General features: G+C 41.0%; 1 protein-coding gene across 2 annotated transcripts in view; it reads right to left on the reverse strand.

Moving 5' to 3' along the window:
• lins1 (lines homolog 1) overlaps positions 1–16,912 on the reverse strand; it is a 36,800-nt gene extending 19,888 nt beyond the window's left edge. Inside the window, exons 1-3 of one of the 2 annotated variants that reach the window (XM_072564888.1) lie at positions 16,813–16,912; positions 15,504–15,938; positions 7,203–7,292 (exon numbers count right to left, since the gene is read on the reverse strand). In XM_072564888.1, the coding sequence (XP_072420989.1) occupies positions 7,203–7,292; positions 15,504–15,893 (480 nt within the window). In that variant the 5' untranslated portion in view covers positions 15,894–15,938; positions 16,813–16,912. The other variant, XM_072564889.1, reaches the window with a different exon arrangement.
• Positions 16,913–18,507: the final 1,595 nt, after the last annotated feature.

Raw genomic sequence — 18,507 nt, forward strand, 5'->3', positions numbered from 1 at the left:
TAGTCCAGCAAACCATGCACATGGCAATTTGCGTGGACCTCCACAGAAAACTTGCCCCTTTTCATGCCAATAGCAGGTGTACTCTAGCCACTATATTCAGAATGAACATTATATAGCTGCTCTGACAACCACTGAGAGAAGGCAAATGTAGGGTGATTGGATGTTGGACAGGAGAAGAGGGGATTTGGTTGGCACGGTCAGGATGTCAGTTTTACAGTGAGCCAGGAGTTAAAACAAGTTTTAATCCCTCTATTTGTATCTAATTGATCATTCAAACAGAATCCTCCAAATTCTCTGATTTGAACTTGAGTTGGGGGACTTTTTGGGAGGGTTACAAACAAAGTTATTTGTTCATCAGAAATTTATGCTTCACTGAAATTACCCTGTAATCAGTACATTCAGACTTCAGAGAAATCTAACGCAATAAAGGTAATTATGATGTTTGCTTTCCTAATGGCTTGCTGTATTTGCATGTTAACTTTATGTATTTTGTGTACAAGAACATTTAATCCCTCTGATCACCAGTATTCAATAGTTTCTAACTATTTTAAGAAAAAGCTTCTGTTTTTCTATTCTTCTTACAGGGTTAAAAACCTCACATTTTGCCACATCATTCTCCAACTTGTCCACATTTGTAGCCTGTCTACATTCCAACTCAGGCAGAACTACTGACCCTTGGGCAATTAATCCAAAAATGGTCTGTTTATTTCTTGTCTGTGTGGTGGTAGGTATTACTCCCAAACCTCTAATCTTGTCAAACCACCTCTTGTGTAGTACCTTATCAAATGCCTTTTAGAAATCCAAACACACTGCAGCCACTGGTTTCCTTATATCTGCTAGTTAAATACTTTTGTGATCCGACAGGATTTGCTGTTCCTATTGCAATGTTCAAAGTGCTCTGTCACCATATTCCTTATCATAATATTAGAGAGAGTACTCAAATCTAATACTCGAGTCTAGATTAGATTAGATTAGATTAGATTATTTACAGTGTGGAAACAGGCCCTTCGGCCCAACAAGTCCACACCGCCCCGCCGAAGCGCAACCCACCCATACATCTACCCCTTACCTAACACTACGGGCAATTTAGCATGGCCAATTCACCTGACCTGCACATCTTTGGACTGTGGGAGGAAACCGGAGCACCCGGAGGAAACCCACGCAGACACGGGGAGAACGTGCAAACTCCACACAGTCAGTCGCCTGAGTCGGGAATTGAACCCAGGTCTCTGGCGCTGTGAGGCAGCAGTGCTAACCACTGTGCCACCGGGCCGCCATAATTATCTATTGTTTAGTTAAGTTGACAACTCAGTCATAACCTCTTTGTTTCTACTGCAGGAATCATTACATCAAATCAAAGGCCTTTACTTTTCTATTCTTTCATAGGATATGGGCTTCACTGGCAAGATCAGCATGTTGCCCATCTGTAATTGTCCTGAAACTGAGTGGCTTGCTAGGTAATTTTAGAGGCAGTTAAGAGACAACCACATTGCTGAGAGTCTGAAGTCACATACAAGGCAGGGCAGATAAGGATGGCAGTTTTCCTTCTCTAAAGGAAGGAGAAAGGACATTACTGAATCAGATGGGTTAGTTCAAAAGTCATTTTTAATGAGACTAACTTTCAATTTGAGATTTTTATTCAGTGAATTTAGTTTCCATCAGCTGCCATGGTGGGATTATTTTAGATTACCATTCCAATGACAATACCAGTATGCCACTGTCCCTTCATTTCTTCCCCAGGATTATTAATTTGTGAATTATGTTAAATTGTGTCCTCTGGTTACTGATCTTTTCTGCGAGAGAAATCAATTTCTTCCAGTTTACTTTATCAAAACGCCTTAATTTTAAATGATAAGATTTTGTTGTTCAAAATACAAAATGGTTACTGAATGGATTACTGAAGCATAAGTACGTTTACAAATTGCATCCTTGCTTTCCAATGTGGTGTAGTGGAAGGTCACAAAACACCACTTTCAATTACAAATGACATATTGCAGAAGGCACACTACAGCTCAGTGATTAATAACTGACCCCATAAACATTCTAATTCACTAATAATTTCACTGCCAATCTATCACTGGCAGTCCTGTTTTTTGTAGCAAAATGACATTAAAGTGGCCCACTGAAAACTGGCATTTGGGCACTGGCATTTTATAAATTACTGATTAATGAAAGCCATTAACCTTGATAAACTCAATCAGATTTGGATTTTTTTTATGCAGTGTAATGAACACTGGATTGTGTTTTGTGTTAGTCCAGGGATTACCTAAAGGTAAAGAAAGGAAATGTGGCAATCAATAATTTAAATATCCCAAATTCAAAATAAAACAATGAAATGTTCAGACTGCAGTTTACTTTTCAGGTTAATTCAGGCAAACAGTAAGGGTATCATTTTGCTCCTTTAAAATAATAAGGTCAAGGTTGGGGGCAGGGGAGGTGGTCTGGGTTTTTAATATGTTTTGTTTCTGTGCATTCAAACTTCACCACAGAAAATGGAGTTGTCTCGCTACTGTGATCCCACACTCTGCATAGGCAGTCTGCATCTGTGGAAGCATAGTAAAGCTACAATAATCAGAAGTTATGCAATACCTTGAACAGATGATATGTAGATGTAGATCCATTTAACATGTACTTTTCCTTCCACACTAGCTTAATCAAAGCACTGTAGGATCATACAGTACAGAACCCTTCTGGCCCACTGAGTCTGTACTGCCAAAAATACACTAAATCTACACCAGGCCCAGTTTTCAGCGCTAGGCCCATGGCCTTGAATATTATGACACTTCAAGTGCTCATTCAAGTCTTTTTGAAAGGCTGTGAGGTTTCCTGCCTCAATTACCCTCCCAGGCAGTCCATTCCAGACCCATACCAACCCCTTGATGAAATGGATTTTCTCCTTTAAATCCCCTCTAAACACTTTGCTTTTCATCTTAAATTATTCCCTCCTGTTATTGACTCTTGAATTAAAGGAACTAGCTGCTTTCCATCCACCCTGCTCATGTCCCTCAATCTTTTCACCTCTATCAGGATCCCCTCAACCTTCTTTGCTCTCAAGTAAACAACCCAAGCTCAGCCAGCCTCTTTTCATAGCTAAGATGCTCCATCCCAAGCAACATCCAGGTGAATCTCCTTTGCAGTCCATTCAGTGCAATCACATCCTTCCGACAGTATGGTGACCAGAACTACACTACACAACTGTGGCCTAACCAAAGTCTTGAACAACTCCAAAATGACCTCCCTGCTCTTATAATCTATGCAATCCGATATCTCACCCATAATAACATGAAAACACTTGTTAACAGGCATTGGTATCAGCTAAACAAAGAAGTGATTGCACTGCAGAGGATGGACAGGAGATGCATCAGGATATTGCTTGGGATGAAAATTATCAGTCATGAGGAGAGATTGGATGGGTTGGGTTTGTTTTCCTTGGGGCATAGGAGGCTGAGGATGTATCTGATTGAGGTATACAAAATTATTAGAGGCTTAGAGAGAGTAGCTTGTGAGAAACCCTACCTCATGACAGATCTGTCTAAGACCAGAAGGCATGAGACTAAGGTGATCAGTAAGTTGTTTCAAAGAGATCTGAGAAACAAAAGTTACTAAGTTGGTATAAAGGTACAGCAAGCAACTAAGAAAGCAAATGGAATTTTGGCCTTTATCATTAGGGAATTATAGTTTGATTACTCTAGGTCAAGTCAGCATAAGAAGGGAGGAAGTGTTGGGTATTCTACAAAACATTAAGGTGGACAAGACCCCAGGTCAGATGGGATCGATCCCAGGTTACTGAGGGAAGCGAGAGAGGAAATGGCTGGGGCCTTAACAGACATTTTTGCTGCATCCTTGAATACAAGTGAGGTCCTAAAGGATTGAAGAATTGCTAATGTTGTCCCCTTGTTTAAGAAGGGTAGCAGGTAATCCAGGTAATTATAGGCCGGTGAGCCTGATGTCAGTTGTAGGGAAACTACTGAAGAAGATACTGAGGGATAGGATCTATTTCTATTTGGAAGAAAATGGGATTATCAGTCATAGGCAGCATAGTTTTGTGCAGGGAAAGTCATGTCTTACCAACTTAATAGACCTCTTTGAGAAAGTGACAAAGTTGACTGATGTGGGAAGGGCTGTAGATTTCATATATATGGACGTCAGTAAGGCATTTTTAAGGCTCTGCATGGTAACCTGATGGAGAAAGTGAAGTCACATGGCGTCCAGGGTGTACTAGCAAGATGGATAGAGAACTGATTGGGCAACAGGAGACAGACAGTTGTAGTAGTGGAAGGGAGTTTCTCAAAATGGAGAACTGTGACCCATAGGGATCCGTGCTGGGACCACTGTTGATTGTGATACACATAAATGATCTGGAGAAAGGTATAGGTAATCCGATTAGCAAGATCATTGGTCAGGCCACTGTTGGAATATTGTGTGCAATTCTGATCTCCTTCCTATTGGGAAGATGTTGTGAAACTTGAAAGGGTTCAGAAAAGATTTACAAGGATGTTGCCAGGGTTGGAGGACTTGAGCTATGGGGAGAGGCTGTACAGGTCGGGGCTGTTTTCCCTGGAATGTTGGAGGCTGAGGGGTGACCTTATAGAGGTTTACAAAATTATGAGGGGTCGGGGAGTCCAGAACTAGAGGGCATAGGTTTAGAGTGAGTGGTGAAAGATATAAAATGGACCTAAGGGGCAATTTTTTCACTCAGAGGGTGGTACGTGCATGGAATGAGCTGCCGGAGGAAGTGGTGGAGGCTGGTACAATTGCAACATTTAAAAGGCATCTGGATGTGTATATGAATAGGAAGGTTTGGAGGGATATGGGCCAGGTGCTAAAGGTGGGACAAGGTTGGGTTGGGATATCTGGTTGGCATGGACGGGTTGGACCGAAGGGTGTGTTTCCATGCTATACATCTCTATGACTCTATATATATTTAAAACTGATACCTCAGAACAACTGGAACACTCTACCCCACAGAGATATGTGCAGGCAAGATCACTGAAAGTATTAAAAGAGGAAGTAGATAGATTTTTGAAATATCAGGGAGTTGAGGGCCACGACGAGCTGGTACAAAAGAGGAGTTAAGACCTGGAGTAGATCAGCCATCATATTATTCAATAGAAGGGCAGGCTTGGTGGACTGAATGCCCTACTCTTATTTCTCATTCTCTTAAATGTCTTGTTAGTCTTTGGTCTCTGTAGAGTCTATCTTGCCTTGTAAGGATATAGCATAATTCTAACTTTCATGATATAAACTTAATCCAATTTGCATCCTTTTGAAAAGGGCTTTTCCTTGAAGAAGGTGGACAGTGTGCACAGATGGCTGCCAAAGGTCAGTTGACCTTTTGTGATGATAAAAAGTTAACTCAGGTCTCTGTAAGATTTATAAAATGTACGTCATCATTAGTGAAGTACTTTCCCTTGATGAGGCATGCAGAATGCAATATCACTTGTGAATTTACACCTTCTCTTGTCTCGCTATTTGTGAAAAGTCAAATTAAATGCTTCCCATCCCCAGAGTTAGTGCTTGTGAGCTGGAAACATAACAGATAAGTGTGGAGAAATCAGTTTAGTCAAAAGTATGTATAACAGCCAGAATTCATTCCCCATTGAGTAGAATCTAATTATTCCAAGGATCAGCTAGAGACAAGTCAATTTGAAATCCAACAGAACACAAGTAGGATCATCCTCTAATAAGAAAGAAATCCTGCCTAATACCATTAATCAAACAGGGGTGAGAGAGAGAAAGAGAGAGAGAAAGAGAGAACAAAAAATGGGGTCTAACTTGTTGTCAGCTACAAACTTAAGCCATAAGCTCATCTTGAGACCCAATCTCCAAAGAACCACGGAAAAGAACCACTTAGGCTTATAACACTGCATCTTATAAATGTGTTTAAAAAATTGCTTCATGATATTCCATTAGTAACCCATGTGCACAATTTCTTTCATTCATTTTTTCTTGCATGTCTGCCTTAATGGAATGTTTTTGTCACATCTATATTTCAGAGTGCTGTGAATAAACATATCTTTCCTTTGGTTTTAAGCTAACCCAGAAAGCCTGTATCATGTCTACTATTAAGTGTCACAACACAGTGCTTTGCAACATTTGCCCTAATAACCGTAATGAGATGGTGATGAGAAAGGGGACAAATTGTTTCCACCATCTCTCTTCTGTCTGTGATGTATCCCTCTTCTTATAAAAAGAAAAATGAAATAAGCATTGCAAAAAGCGCTATATTCAAGAAACCTACCTGAGAATAGAATATTTTTTCCCAAAAGCAAAGCTATCTAATCAACCATAATATTTGCATGTAATGGTAAAATGGCTCTTCTTTTAGCGGTATGGTGGCAGGGACCCAGGTTTGACTCCAGGCTCGGGTAACTATCTGTGTAGAGTTTGCACATTCTCCCCATGTCTGTGTGGGTTTCCTCTGGGTGCTCCGGTTTCCTCCCACGGTCCAAAGATAAACAGGTCAGGGGAATTGGCTAATCTAAATTGCCCTTGTGTTAGAGGGAAACAGGTCTGGGTGGGTTACTCTTCGGAGGGTTTGTGTGGACTTGTTGGGCCAAAGGGCCTGTTCCCACACTGTAAGGAATCTAATCTAATCTATTCTTTTTCTCTTTCTTTCACCTATAACTCAAGCTGCTTCATTTTCAAATGAATTTTAACCATTTCCAAAGATTCTGATGGTGTTTCCAGCAAATTTAAATGCTGAACTATGACTGTAATTATCTCTCCTTTTCTCACAGATGAAGGTAAACCCCAACTCCAGCAGCTTTGCCTTGTTCACCTTTTGTAAAACTCCCAAAGTCACTTCTTCCACCCCCAGAAAGCTCTCAGTGACCAAAAGAGCCATCGCTACACCAAGCATTGCTTCAACCAACCGAATTCAACACGTAGAACAAAAGATACTAACACCTACCACTCACTGCCTTGGAGTCCAACGACCCGAATCCCAAATTGGAACTATAGAACAAATTCTGCCAAGAGAACCTCAATCTTAGCAAGTTTTGAGAAGATTTGTAGCTCAGGTTGAGGTTCTGGATGTAGGTTTGCTCGCTGAGCTGGAAGGTTCATTTTCAGATGTTTCGTCACCATACTCGGTAACATCTTCAGTGAGCCTCTGGACGAAGCACTGCTGGTGTTTCCTGCTTTCTATTTATATGTTTGGGTTTCCTATTATTAAATCTGTATCCTGAGTTCATACTCACCATCACCAAAATCTCAACGAGAATCAATGATGCAACACTCTTCACAGCCAAATGAGACAACAGCTTGTCTGGGTAGCCAAACAGCAAAACCTGGGAAGAGAAAACAATATATTATTCAGAGTTTCAAGAATGCAGGGATTAATCAAAAGAAAACTGCTTTTGCTCAATATTTGGAAAAGCTGTGGTATAATTCAGTTTATGTATATTTTCAACACATCTGATATTGACTTTAATAATCTTTTTTTAAAAATCCCATTTTAGTTGAATATTCAGTTACAAGTCTCCCTGGATCCAAGTTTCATAATGCTAAAGAGAGTGAAGAGGCTTTTGAAGGAGCAGGTGTATCAAGCTCATTACAAGCTCATGTTTTCATGGGAGGAAGAGGATGACAGGGACAGGAAACCTCCTGACTTTTAGGCTGAATGATGGGTTATAGTTATAGAACATAGAACAATACAGCGCAGAACATGCCCTTCGGCCCTCGATGTTGCGCCGACCTATGAACTATTCTCAACTCGTACCCCTACACTATCCTATCATCACTCATGTGCTTATCTAAGGATTGTTTAAATCTCCGTAATATGGTTGAGTTGACTACATTAGGTAGGGTATTCCACGCCCTTACCACTCTCTGCATAAAGATCCTGCCTCTGACATTTGTCTTAAATCTATCACCCCTCAATTTGTAGTTATGCCCCCTCGTACAAGCTGACATCACTATCCTAGGAAAAAGACTTTCACTGTCTACCCTATCTAATCCTCTAACCATCTTGTATGTCTCTATCAAATCCCCTCTTAGCTTTCTTTTTTCCAATGAGAACAGATCCAAGTCTCTCACTTTCCTCATAAGACCTTCCCTCCAGACCAGGCAACAACCTGGTAAATCTCCTCTGCACCTTTTCCAATGCTTCCACATCCTTCCCGAAATATGGGAACCAGAACTGGACACAATATTCCAAGTGTGGCTGCATTAGTGTTTTGTATAGTTGCAGCATGATATTGCGGCTCCAGAACTCAATCCCTCTATAAATGAAACCTAACACACCGTATGCCTTCTTAACAGCACTATCCACCTGGATGGCAACTTTCAGGGATCTATGTACATGGACTACAAGATCCCTCTGCACATCCACACTACCAAGAATCTTTCCATTGACCCAGTACTCTGCCTTCCTGTTATTCTTCCCAAAGTGCATCACCTCACATTTAGCTGCATTGAACTCCATTTGCCACCTCTCAGCCCAATTCTGCAGTTTATTCAACTCCCCCTGCAACCTGTAACATTCTTCCACACTGTCCACTACTCCACCGACTTTAGTGTCATCTGCGAATTTACTAATCCATCCAGCTATGCCTGCGTCTAAGTCATTTATAAAAATGACAAACAGCAGTGGTCCCAAAACAGATCATGGCACACCACTAGTAACTGGACTCCACACTGAATATTTTCCATCAACCACCACTCGCTGCCTTCTTTCAGAAAGCCAGTTCTAATCCAAACTGCTAAATCACCCTCAATCCCATGTCTCTGCATTTTCTCCAACAGCCTACCATGTGAAACCTTATCAAAGGCTTTACTGAAGTCCATGTATACCACGTCAACTGCCCTACCCTCATCTACATGCTTGGTCACCTTCTCAAAAAACTCAATGAGGTTTGTGAGACACAACCTGCCCTTGACAAAACCATGTTGACTATCTGAAATCAAATTATTGCTTGCTAGATGATTATAAATCTTATCTCTTAGAACCCTTTCCAAAACCTTTCCTACAACAGAAGTAAGGCTCACTGGTCTATAATTACCTGGGTCATCTCTATTGCCCTTCTTAAACAAGGGCACAACATTTGCAATCCTCCAGTCCTCTGGTACCAAACCTTTAGACAATGACGACTCAAATGTCAAAGCCAAAGGCTCTGCTATCTCCTCCCTAGCTTCCCAGAGAATCCTCGGATAAATTCCATCCGGCCCAGGGGACTTGTCTACTTTCACTCCTTCTAGAATTGATTACACCTGTTCATAACTAACCTCAATCATTTCTAGTCTAATATCACACACCTCATTCTTCTCCTCTACAATATTCTCCTTTTCCTGAGTGAAAACCAATGAGAAATGTTCATTTAGCACCTCTCTGATCTCCACAGGGTCCACACTCAACTTCTCACTTCTGTCTTTGATTGGCCCTATTCCTCCCCTAATCATCCTTTTATTCCTCACATACCTATAGAAAGCTTTAGGGTTCTCCTTTATTCTATTCGCTAAAGACTGCTCGTGTCCTCTCTTTGCTCTTCTTAATTCTCTCTTTAAATCCTTCCGAGCTGATCTGTAATTCTCCCTCGCATCATCTGAACCATCTTGTCTCATCAACACATAAGCCTCCTTCTTCTGCTTAACAAGAGTTGCAATTTCTGTAGTAAACCACGGTTCCCTGACCTTATCACTTCCTCCCTGCCTGACAGGGACATACCTATCAATGACACACAATATCTGTTCCTTAAACCAGCTCCACATTTCCATTGTCTGCATCCCTTGCATTTTGCTACCCCATTCTATGCATCCTAATTCTTGCCTAATCGATGAAAAGACTTCAGTCAAAAAGAAAACTGACTCATGTCAAGCATCCACACAATCAGTACTCAGCACTGGAGACTGCTGTGAATGACTACAACTGGAAGGAGTGCAGTCAAGATCACAGCAACACGGGGAATGAGACTGTACACAGGAAACAACGAGGAGAAATGGAACTATTACAGGAGATTCCCTGGTTAGGAAGGCATCTGGAAAAATAGTTTTCAATCCTGCGTGGCATGTTGCTTCCCTCATGCTATGGTGAAGGACATTAGGGAGAGAGCACAGAATATTCTGCAGTAGCAAGGGACTGAACCAGAAATTGCAGTACACATCAATATCAATGTCATAAAGATGGCTGGTGGCCTGGGTTATTTCTAGTGCTGTGTGCCAGTAAGAAAAGAAACAAAGAAGATAGCTCAAGGTACAGTGCAGTAGGTTAGGGGGTCCCAAAGCAAAAGGAACAGATTCAGAATAAAGGATAAGCTTTTTAGGACTGAGATAGGGTGGTGAAAAAGGCATTTGGCATGCTTGCTTTAATTAGCCATAACACTGAGTAGAGGGATTGGGATGTCATGTTGTGGCTGTATAGGACATTAGTGAAACCACTTTTGGAATACTGCGTCCAATTCCAGATACCATTCTATGGGAAAGATGTTGTTAAATTTGAGAGGTGCAGAAACCACGTGCAAGGATATTGCAGAACTGGATGGTTTGAATTATAGGGAGAAGCTGAATAGGGTGGGGCTTTTTCCCCTGGAGCATCAGAGGCTGAGGGGTGACCTTATAGAGGTTTACAAAATCATAAGCGAAATGGACAGGATAAATCGACAAGATCTTTTCCCTAGGTGGGGGAATCCAGAACTAGAGGGTTAGGTTTAAGATGAGAGGAGAAAGATTTTTAAAAATCCAGGGGGTGCTAAGTGAATGGAACAAGCTGCCAGACAAAGTGGTGGAGATGGGGAAAATTACAACATTTCAGAGGCATCTGGATGGATAAATGAGTAGGAAGGATTTAGAGGGATACGGGTCAAATGCTGGCAAATGGGATGAGGTCACATTGGGATATCTAGTCGGTGTGGATGAGTTTCCATGATGTACGACTCAATGTATTAATGACTTAGATGAGGAGTGGGAAGGTAGTATAGCCAGGTTTGCAGATAAGACAAAAATAAGTGGGAAGCGAGGCACTGAGGATGACACAAAGAGTCTGCTCAGGGGTATGGACAGGTTAAGCAAGTTGGCGACAACTTGGCAGATAAAATATAATGTGGAGAAATGTGAGGTGGCCGATTTGGCAGGAAAAATAAAGGAACTAAATGGGGAAAAACTGTACAAAACTGTAGTACATAGGGGTTTGGGAATCACGAAAAGCTAGCATGGCAGTTCAGCAGGTAACAGGGAAAAAAAGTGTAATGTTGGCCTTTATTACAAATGGAATGAAGTGTAAAAATAGGGAAGTCTTGGTAAAACTACACATAGTACTAGTTAGTCCATACCTGGAATACTGTGAACAGTTTATCTAAGGAAAGATACACTGGCTTTGGAGGCAGTCCAGAGTACGTTCACAACTTTGATCCTGGGTATGAGGAGCTGTTTACGGAGGAAATACCAAGTAGGTAGTGCCTGAGGTCATTGGAGTTTAGAAAAATGAGAGGTAATCTTAAAGAAATGTACAAGATTCTTAGGAAACTTGACAGGGTAGACACAGAGAGCTTGTTTCCCCTTCTGGGAGAATTTAGGACAAGAAGGCATAAGTTCAAAGTAAGGGGTTGCCCTTTTTTAATGTAGAAAGGAGGAGGAATTTCTTCCGAGGGTACTGAATCCATGGAATTCCTTACCGCACGGCTATGGAGGCTGGCATCTTAACTGAATTCAAGCCTGAGATAGACAGATTTTTAATCAGAAAGGTAATTTCTGTTTGCAAACAGGTTCTATTTGGGATTCTGTTCCAAAGGTGATTCACACGCAAGTCAAAACAATACAAAACAACTGTCATATGTAAAAAAAACAGTTGTATGCAAATCTTTAAAACTAATACTAAAACATTTCTGTATGGGCTTGCATTAATTAAGTATGCAATATTGCAAGAATTTGTAAGTTGTACATTCATAAGACAGAGACCCCCTTGTAAGGGGTAAAAGCAGGAAAGTGGAGTTGAGGATTATCAGATTAACTGTCATCTCATTGAATGGCAGAGCACCTTGATAGCCTGAATGGTCTACGTCTGCTCTTTTATTGCATAGTCTCATAAGGCTTTTTAATTGCACAAAGATACATGGCAGTTCAAATGACCGGTCAAAATACAGAGCATGACAAAAAGGTTAATCAGGGCAAATAAATTACAGCATTAGAAGAAGCGAGCTTGAAATATATAAATAGCAAGTTTCTATAAAAATCTAAAAGTAAAAATATAAATAAAATAACCAGTCCTCTATATAGTGAGAGGAATTAATAGATAATAAAGAAATGTCAACGTAATACATACTTGGGCTGAGTGGGTTGTTTTATGAGGAGAGATTCAACAGGCTGGGCTTGTTTCCACTAAGTTTAAACATGTGACGGGTGATTTAGTGGCAATTTATAAGATCCTGAATGGTCTTGACAAGGTAGATATAGAAGGGATGTTTATGGGGTGTAATGTGAGGACCAAACTAATACAATTAAGTTTATAGGGCAAGTGAAGAGGGAAATACAAGCAACAATCAGGATGAGGACGGTGGCTGAAAAGGAAGTAAAAAGTAATGAATGGGGTAAATACTGAAAGGCAAGATGTATTGGACAGGCTGGCTGCAAATGAATAAGTCACTGGGTCCAAATGACTGGCATCACACATTGTTAAGGGAATTGCAGATAACAGAAGTCCTCAGCATAATTTTTCAATCTGGGCAGTACCAGAGGATTGGAGAGTGAGAACACAATACCCTTGTTCAACAAATGCAAGGACATTCCATGTGTTCAGTTTAAGATCAGCAGTGGGTAAAGTTTTCAAAACGATAATCACAAAAACAATGATAAGGCATGTTCGGAGAGGTGAGACACAATTAAGGAGCGCCAGTATGGATTTGGAAAAGGCAGATCATGTTTGATGAATTGAATTTTTTTGAGAGAGAGGGATTTGATATGGGGAATATAATGGACATTGTCAAATACTTTCTTGAAATCTATATAGCCAAGTACACTTAAAAGGCTGGGTAACAAAACAGAGGCACTTGGTAAGAAAGGGTTAGATAAAAAGAATTGGATGAAGGACATGCAAGAGTGAGTCAAGCCACTGTATATATAATGACTTGGAAATCAGAATAAAATTTCAAACTGTCAATGATATCAAAGTTGGAAGTCTTATTCTTTCAAGGGATGTGGCTATTACTGGTAGTTCGCATTCGTTGCCCACTTGCTAGACCACTTCAGAACACAATTAAGTATCACTCACGTTGCTGTTGGCCTGGAGTCTCATGTAGGCCAGACCAGGTAAGGATGGCAAATTTACTTTGCAAATGGACATTAGTGAAACAGATGTTCTTTTTTGCAGCAATAGTAATAATTTAATAGCACCGTTACTGAAAAAGCTTTCAATTCCAGGTTTTATAAGTCCACCAGCTGCTGATTAGATTTGAACCTATGTCTCCCCCCATTATTATTTTTAAAATGGGTCCAAGGAAGCACAACTAACGTCCCTTTTGTCCTTCCAATCAACGTCTTATTAAAGTGCAGATGATATTGTGAGGAGGTACATTAGCTTGGCAAATTAAAAATCTCACTTTAAGCATGAAGCCAATATTAATTATACCATGTGTCATCTGATAGTCAGCTTTGGCTTCAGCATTAGTATGTAGTCCCCTTGTGCTGGACCTTTCAAATTTAGCATCCTGATGTATTTGCCACATTAAACAGAACTATTAGGGGATATAATGTGAAATTACCTGAACAAATTCAAAGAGTGCTAATTGCTTGTATTTGCTTCAAAGGGACTGCAGGTATGACACTCATTCCCAATTACTGAAGAAGGGCTCATGCCCGAAACGTCAATTCTCCTGCTCCTTGGATGCTCAAGACATGCAACTTCCCAATTTACTTCTCTGTTGGAATCAAGTTAATTGAAAACAGGGACCAGGTTCCTGCTTACTAAAACAAGTAAATTCTAAATCACAAGTGATCAAACAGGTAAACTGGGGACTTTGCATATCTTGATTAGATCTTCAACTTTTATGGTGATCATGGTAGGGCTCATGAATCAGTGCACTTTCCCAAATGAGCATGGAAGAGTTGTTGCAGCTGCACTCATCCAGGCAAATGAAGAATATTCCATCATACTGTGACTTGTGCCTTGTAGGTTAGATGGATTGGCAATGCTCAATTGCCCACAGTGTCCAGTCATGTGTAGGTTAGGTCGATGAACCATGGGAAATGCAGGGTTACAGGAATGGGGGAGATCTGGGTGGCCTGCTCTTCAGAGGGCCATTGTGGATTTGATGGGCCGAATGGCCTGTTTCCACACAATAGGGATTCACTGATTCTGTCAAACATGGCTCTACTAGTTAAATGTCAAACCTCTTTTAAATATCCTATTCATACAGACAAAAAAAATGGCTTTATGTGTGGAAGGAGGAAAGAAACCACAGTTCAATAGCACCTAATCATTGAGTTTGGATGATTCATTTGTCTTGTTAGGACTTTACTCTTCAAATTCTTTCACACTTTTTCTAAGAGGCACAGGACAACTGATACACTAAATGCAGAGACATTTAGATACCAGTTAAGGACAACAGCTTACAGCAAGTGGTGGAAGAAAACAACTCGCTTTATTCAGAATGCAGGTATTTTTACTTCAAAAAGTCGGAAACACAACCTACCCTTCTGGAGGTCGGAAGGCCTCTCACTGTATCATTCACGCCCACAGCCTGTTCAGCTACCCAGGAACTAGAGAGCTGTTGTTAGGCACAAACTGCTCAGCTACCTGTTATTGGCCAAATGTCAGTTTGCACACAATTCCTGGTGTGAGACCATTGACAGACCGCTTGAACAAAGTAGCAGTGTGATCATCACACTTAAATGAAAACAGTAGCTTGCTTTTACAAGTGCAAAAATTCCTCCCACAACCATTGTATTTAAAACAATCTTTTTTCCAGTTGTTTGCAATCAAAAATACTGAAAATATCATACTTTCCTTGCAACTCACAAGAAAGTCGACACCATCTAATATGAAGCAGCCCACATTATTGGAACTACATCTACCAACGTTTTACCATCCACCAGGGACACAGTAGCAGCAATGTGTAGGATGCAGAAATTCACCAACTTCAACACAACTTCTAAATCCATGACCACTAATATTTAGAAGGACAAGAACAGCAGATACGTGGGAAAACCACCAACTGCAAGTACTACTTCAAGCCATTCACCAATTGTTGGAACAATGTTGCTGTTCCTTCAAAATTCTGGAACTCTTTCCCTAACATCCAATGATGTCACAGATGAAGAAAGCAACTCAACACCACCTTCTTAAGGATGGACAATAAGGATGTAGCCCTATCAGCTACATCCACATCTAAAGAATGAACCAAAACATACACAATAAAGAAAGGATTAGGATTGTGCTGATAGTGAGATGAAGTGAAGGCACTGGGAGGGTTGGGTGGAGCATACACATTGGCATTGATCTGTTAGGCCAAATGGCTTGGTGTGCAATGAATCATGGAAGAATGATTCTTATCAGAATATCCAGTCATACTCACTAGTTTAGATAATAGTTCCATATCTTCTAATAGAATTCTTAAGGTCTTCATGTATGATTCTCTGACATCTTGATTCAATTCTTCAGAATGTATTTTGGAACACATCATCTGAATCAATGATATCTGAATCAATGAGATTTCATTCTGACTGTCATATGGGGTAGAGTTGCTATCATACAGCATGCTGTAACTATCTGCAGATACTGTGCTCCCAGAGAAACGATAAGTCTCATTACTTGATTCATTAGTAGGACCAAAAATGTTTGGATCACCCATGCAAACACTGGGAGAAAGCAAAGCTGCTAGCTTTGGAATGTCCTCACTGGGCCTCTCTTCCGCCAACAATTCCTTGTAGAATTGATGAAGACTTGGCAAGCATTTCCCCATCATTCTGCCTCACTGTTGGTGATCCTATATACAGGATTTAGGCTGAAACTGGAGAAAGAAAAACACAGTAAGTAGGGAAAATGTAACATTGAACAATGGGAAATTGTCAGTTGTTGCAAAATAATCAGTACTTGGACCTTTATTTTAAATTCAATGGTGTGCCATGAGCTGGGCCAGCAATTATTTTCCATCACTAGTTGCTCTTGAGAAGTTGATGATGAGCTGCCTTTTTGAATTGCTGCAGTTCATGTGATGTAGGCAGATCCACCATGTGGTTAGAGAGGGAATTCCAGAATTTTGACCTAATTACACTGAAGGCAATATAGTTCCAGGAGGTCAGAATGGTAGGTGGTTTGCAGGTGATAGTGTTCTCATGTGTCTGTTACTCCTGTCCTTCTAGATGATTGGGATTATGGGTTTGAAGGGTACTGTCTAAGGTCTTTGATGAACTTCTGCAGTGCATCTTATAGATAGTACACACTGTTGCTACTGAACATCAGTAGTGGAGGCAATGGATGTGATGCCAACTTGCTGTTTTGTCCTGGATGGTGTCAAGGTTCTTGAATGTTGTTGGATCTGCACTAATCCAGGTACACCAGGTTTCATAATTCCTCCATCTGTGCCTTGTAGATGGGGGTCAGGCTTTGGGAGTCAGGAATAGATTAGAGTGGTCCTGGAAAAACACAGCAGGTTAGGCAGCACCCGGGGAGCAGGAGATCAGGCATATACCCTTCATCAGGAACGAGCCTCATTTGGGAGTGTTTACTATTTGGGATCTATCTGCAGCCAGTGAGGCTCCAAACAGAAGCAGGACACAAGCGCCCGGACAGCAATATCCCAACACAGCCCGGCAAGACACCACTGTCCAAAAGGAATATCAAACCTAAGTGCTGCGCCAGACCCTTTCACACGCGCCTAATACCTCAGTCGGACACCATTGTTGTTCCGTCCTCCCTCCTCTCAGGAGAACACGGACACCAGACTAACAGGCCGCCGGCTCCGCGCAAGCGCACAACACGGCATTTCAAACGCGTTCTACGCAAAGCCAAAGGAGGCGCGGCGCGCGCTGGGCGTGGGCGGGGCCACCTGCCGCGGTTAGGGGCGGGGCCGGACAATATGCAGCCGCTGCCAGGGTGCTGTGATGTCATGTGGAAAGTTGTCGGCCTGTGGAGGGAGTGAGGGACTGCAGAGGCTGGGGAGGTGACAGTCGACAGGGTGGCGCTGGAAAAGCACAGCAGGTCAGGGCAGCGTCCGAGCAGCAGGAGAATCGACGTTTCGGGCATTAGGCCTTCATCAGGAACGCTATGGAATGCTAAAGAGGGGATAGTGAAAACAAAGACAAAAATATGTAAAGGAATTGGCTGTTGAGCTGCATTCATCGGTCTGGTTACTCTTCTGAACAATAAATTTATGTTTACCACGTCTATTTTTACTAACAATAATCTAACGTTTTCCATTTTATTGGAATAGTGATTTGATACTCATTATTTATAAAATGAACAGTAATTTCATATTTAGCATATGTTCATTTGTACAATATTTTTACCATTTTCATTTGTGTAGAATTGCTGTTTAACGTACACATTGGTGTGAAATATAATTTGACAGTTACCACAGGTAATGGGACAAACAATTATTTTACATTTGCCAAATTAAATGAACTGAACATTGGTATTTTACATTTATTCAGTCAAATAATAACTCGATGTGTTGATCAGAATAATTATTTAACATGGATTGACCAATAATTTGACAATTACCACTTTATTGGAGTTATCATTATTTATGAATTGATCAATAATTTGAAATAAAACAGAATGTGTTTCTCTAACATAGCAGAGCTGGCTCAAAGATGAGTTATGGGTTGGGCTGGTCAGCCACTATCTTATTAAATGGTGGCGTAAGCTCCAGAGAATGGATGTGCTAATACTGCTTCCATTTCTTATTCTTGCATCAATTTCTTATCCTTGCAAATAGTGTGTCTATTTCATGGGTCTCTCAGTCACTACTGTACCTTCAGTTGAAACCTTGCTCCAACATTCTGATGAACCTGTGTTCACTTACACATTCATCCAATTAGTATTCAAATAATTTACTGTGTGTTTAAATGTCACTTGCATGTGGGAAGAAATTTGTACTTATTGAAAAGTAGAATACTTCAGATGCTGGAAATCTGAAACAGAAATTAAAATGTAGAATATATTTAACAGACTTTGCAGTATTCTTGGGAAAACAGCCAATATTTCAGGTCTGTGATCTTTCATCAGAACATATATGCTTGTGTTTTTCTTTCAGGGTTTTATAGAAAGGAAACTGCAAAATTTGCTTGCTGTCTAATTAAGATTTCAGAATTTGTGTCAAGGGTACAATAGGTGAATGGAGGTGATAGGTCAGAGGGGAGGTTGGAGCAGATTGGCAGGTAGGAGAGGTCATGAGGACAGTGCTGAGCTGGAAGGTTGGAACTGAGGTAAGGTGGGGGGAGGAGAAATGAGGAAATTGTTGAAGTCCACATTGATGTCCTGGGGTTGAAGTGTTCCAAGGCGGAAGATGAGGCGTTCTTCCTCCAGGCATTGGGTGGTGAGGGAGCGGCGGTGGAGGAGGCCAATGACCTGCATGT

This window comes from Chiloscyllium punctatum, chromosome 48, assembly GCF_047496795.1.
Source record: "Chiloscyllium punctatum isolate Juve2018m chromosome 48, sChiPun1.3, whole genome shotgun sequence".
Taxonomy (NCBI): Eukaryota; Metazoa; Chordata; class Chondrichthyes; order Orectolobiformes; family Hemiscylliidae; genus Chiloscyllium; species Chiloscyllium punctatum.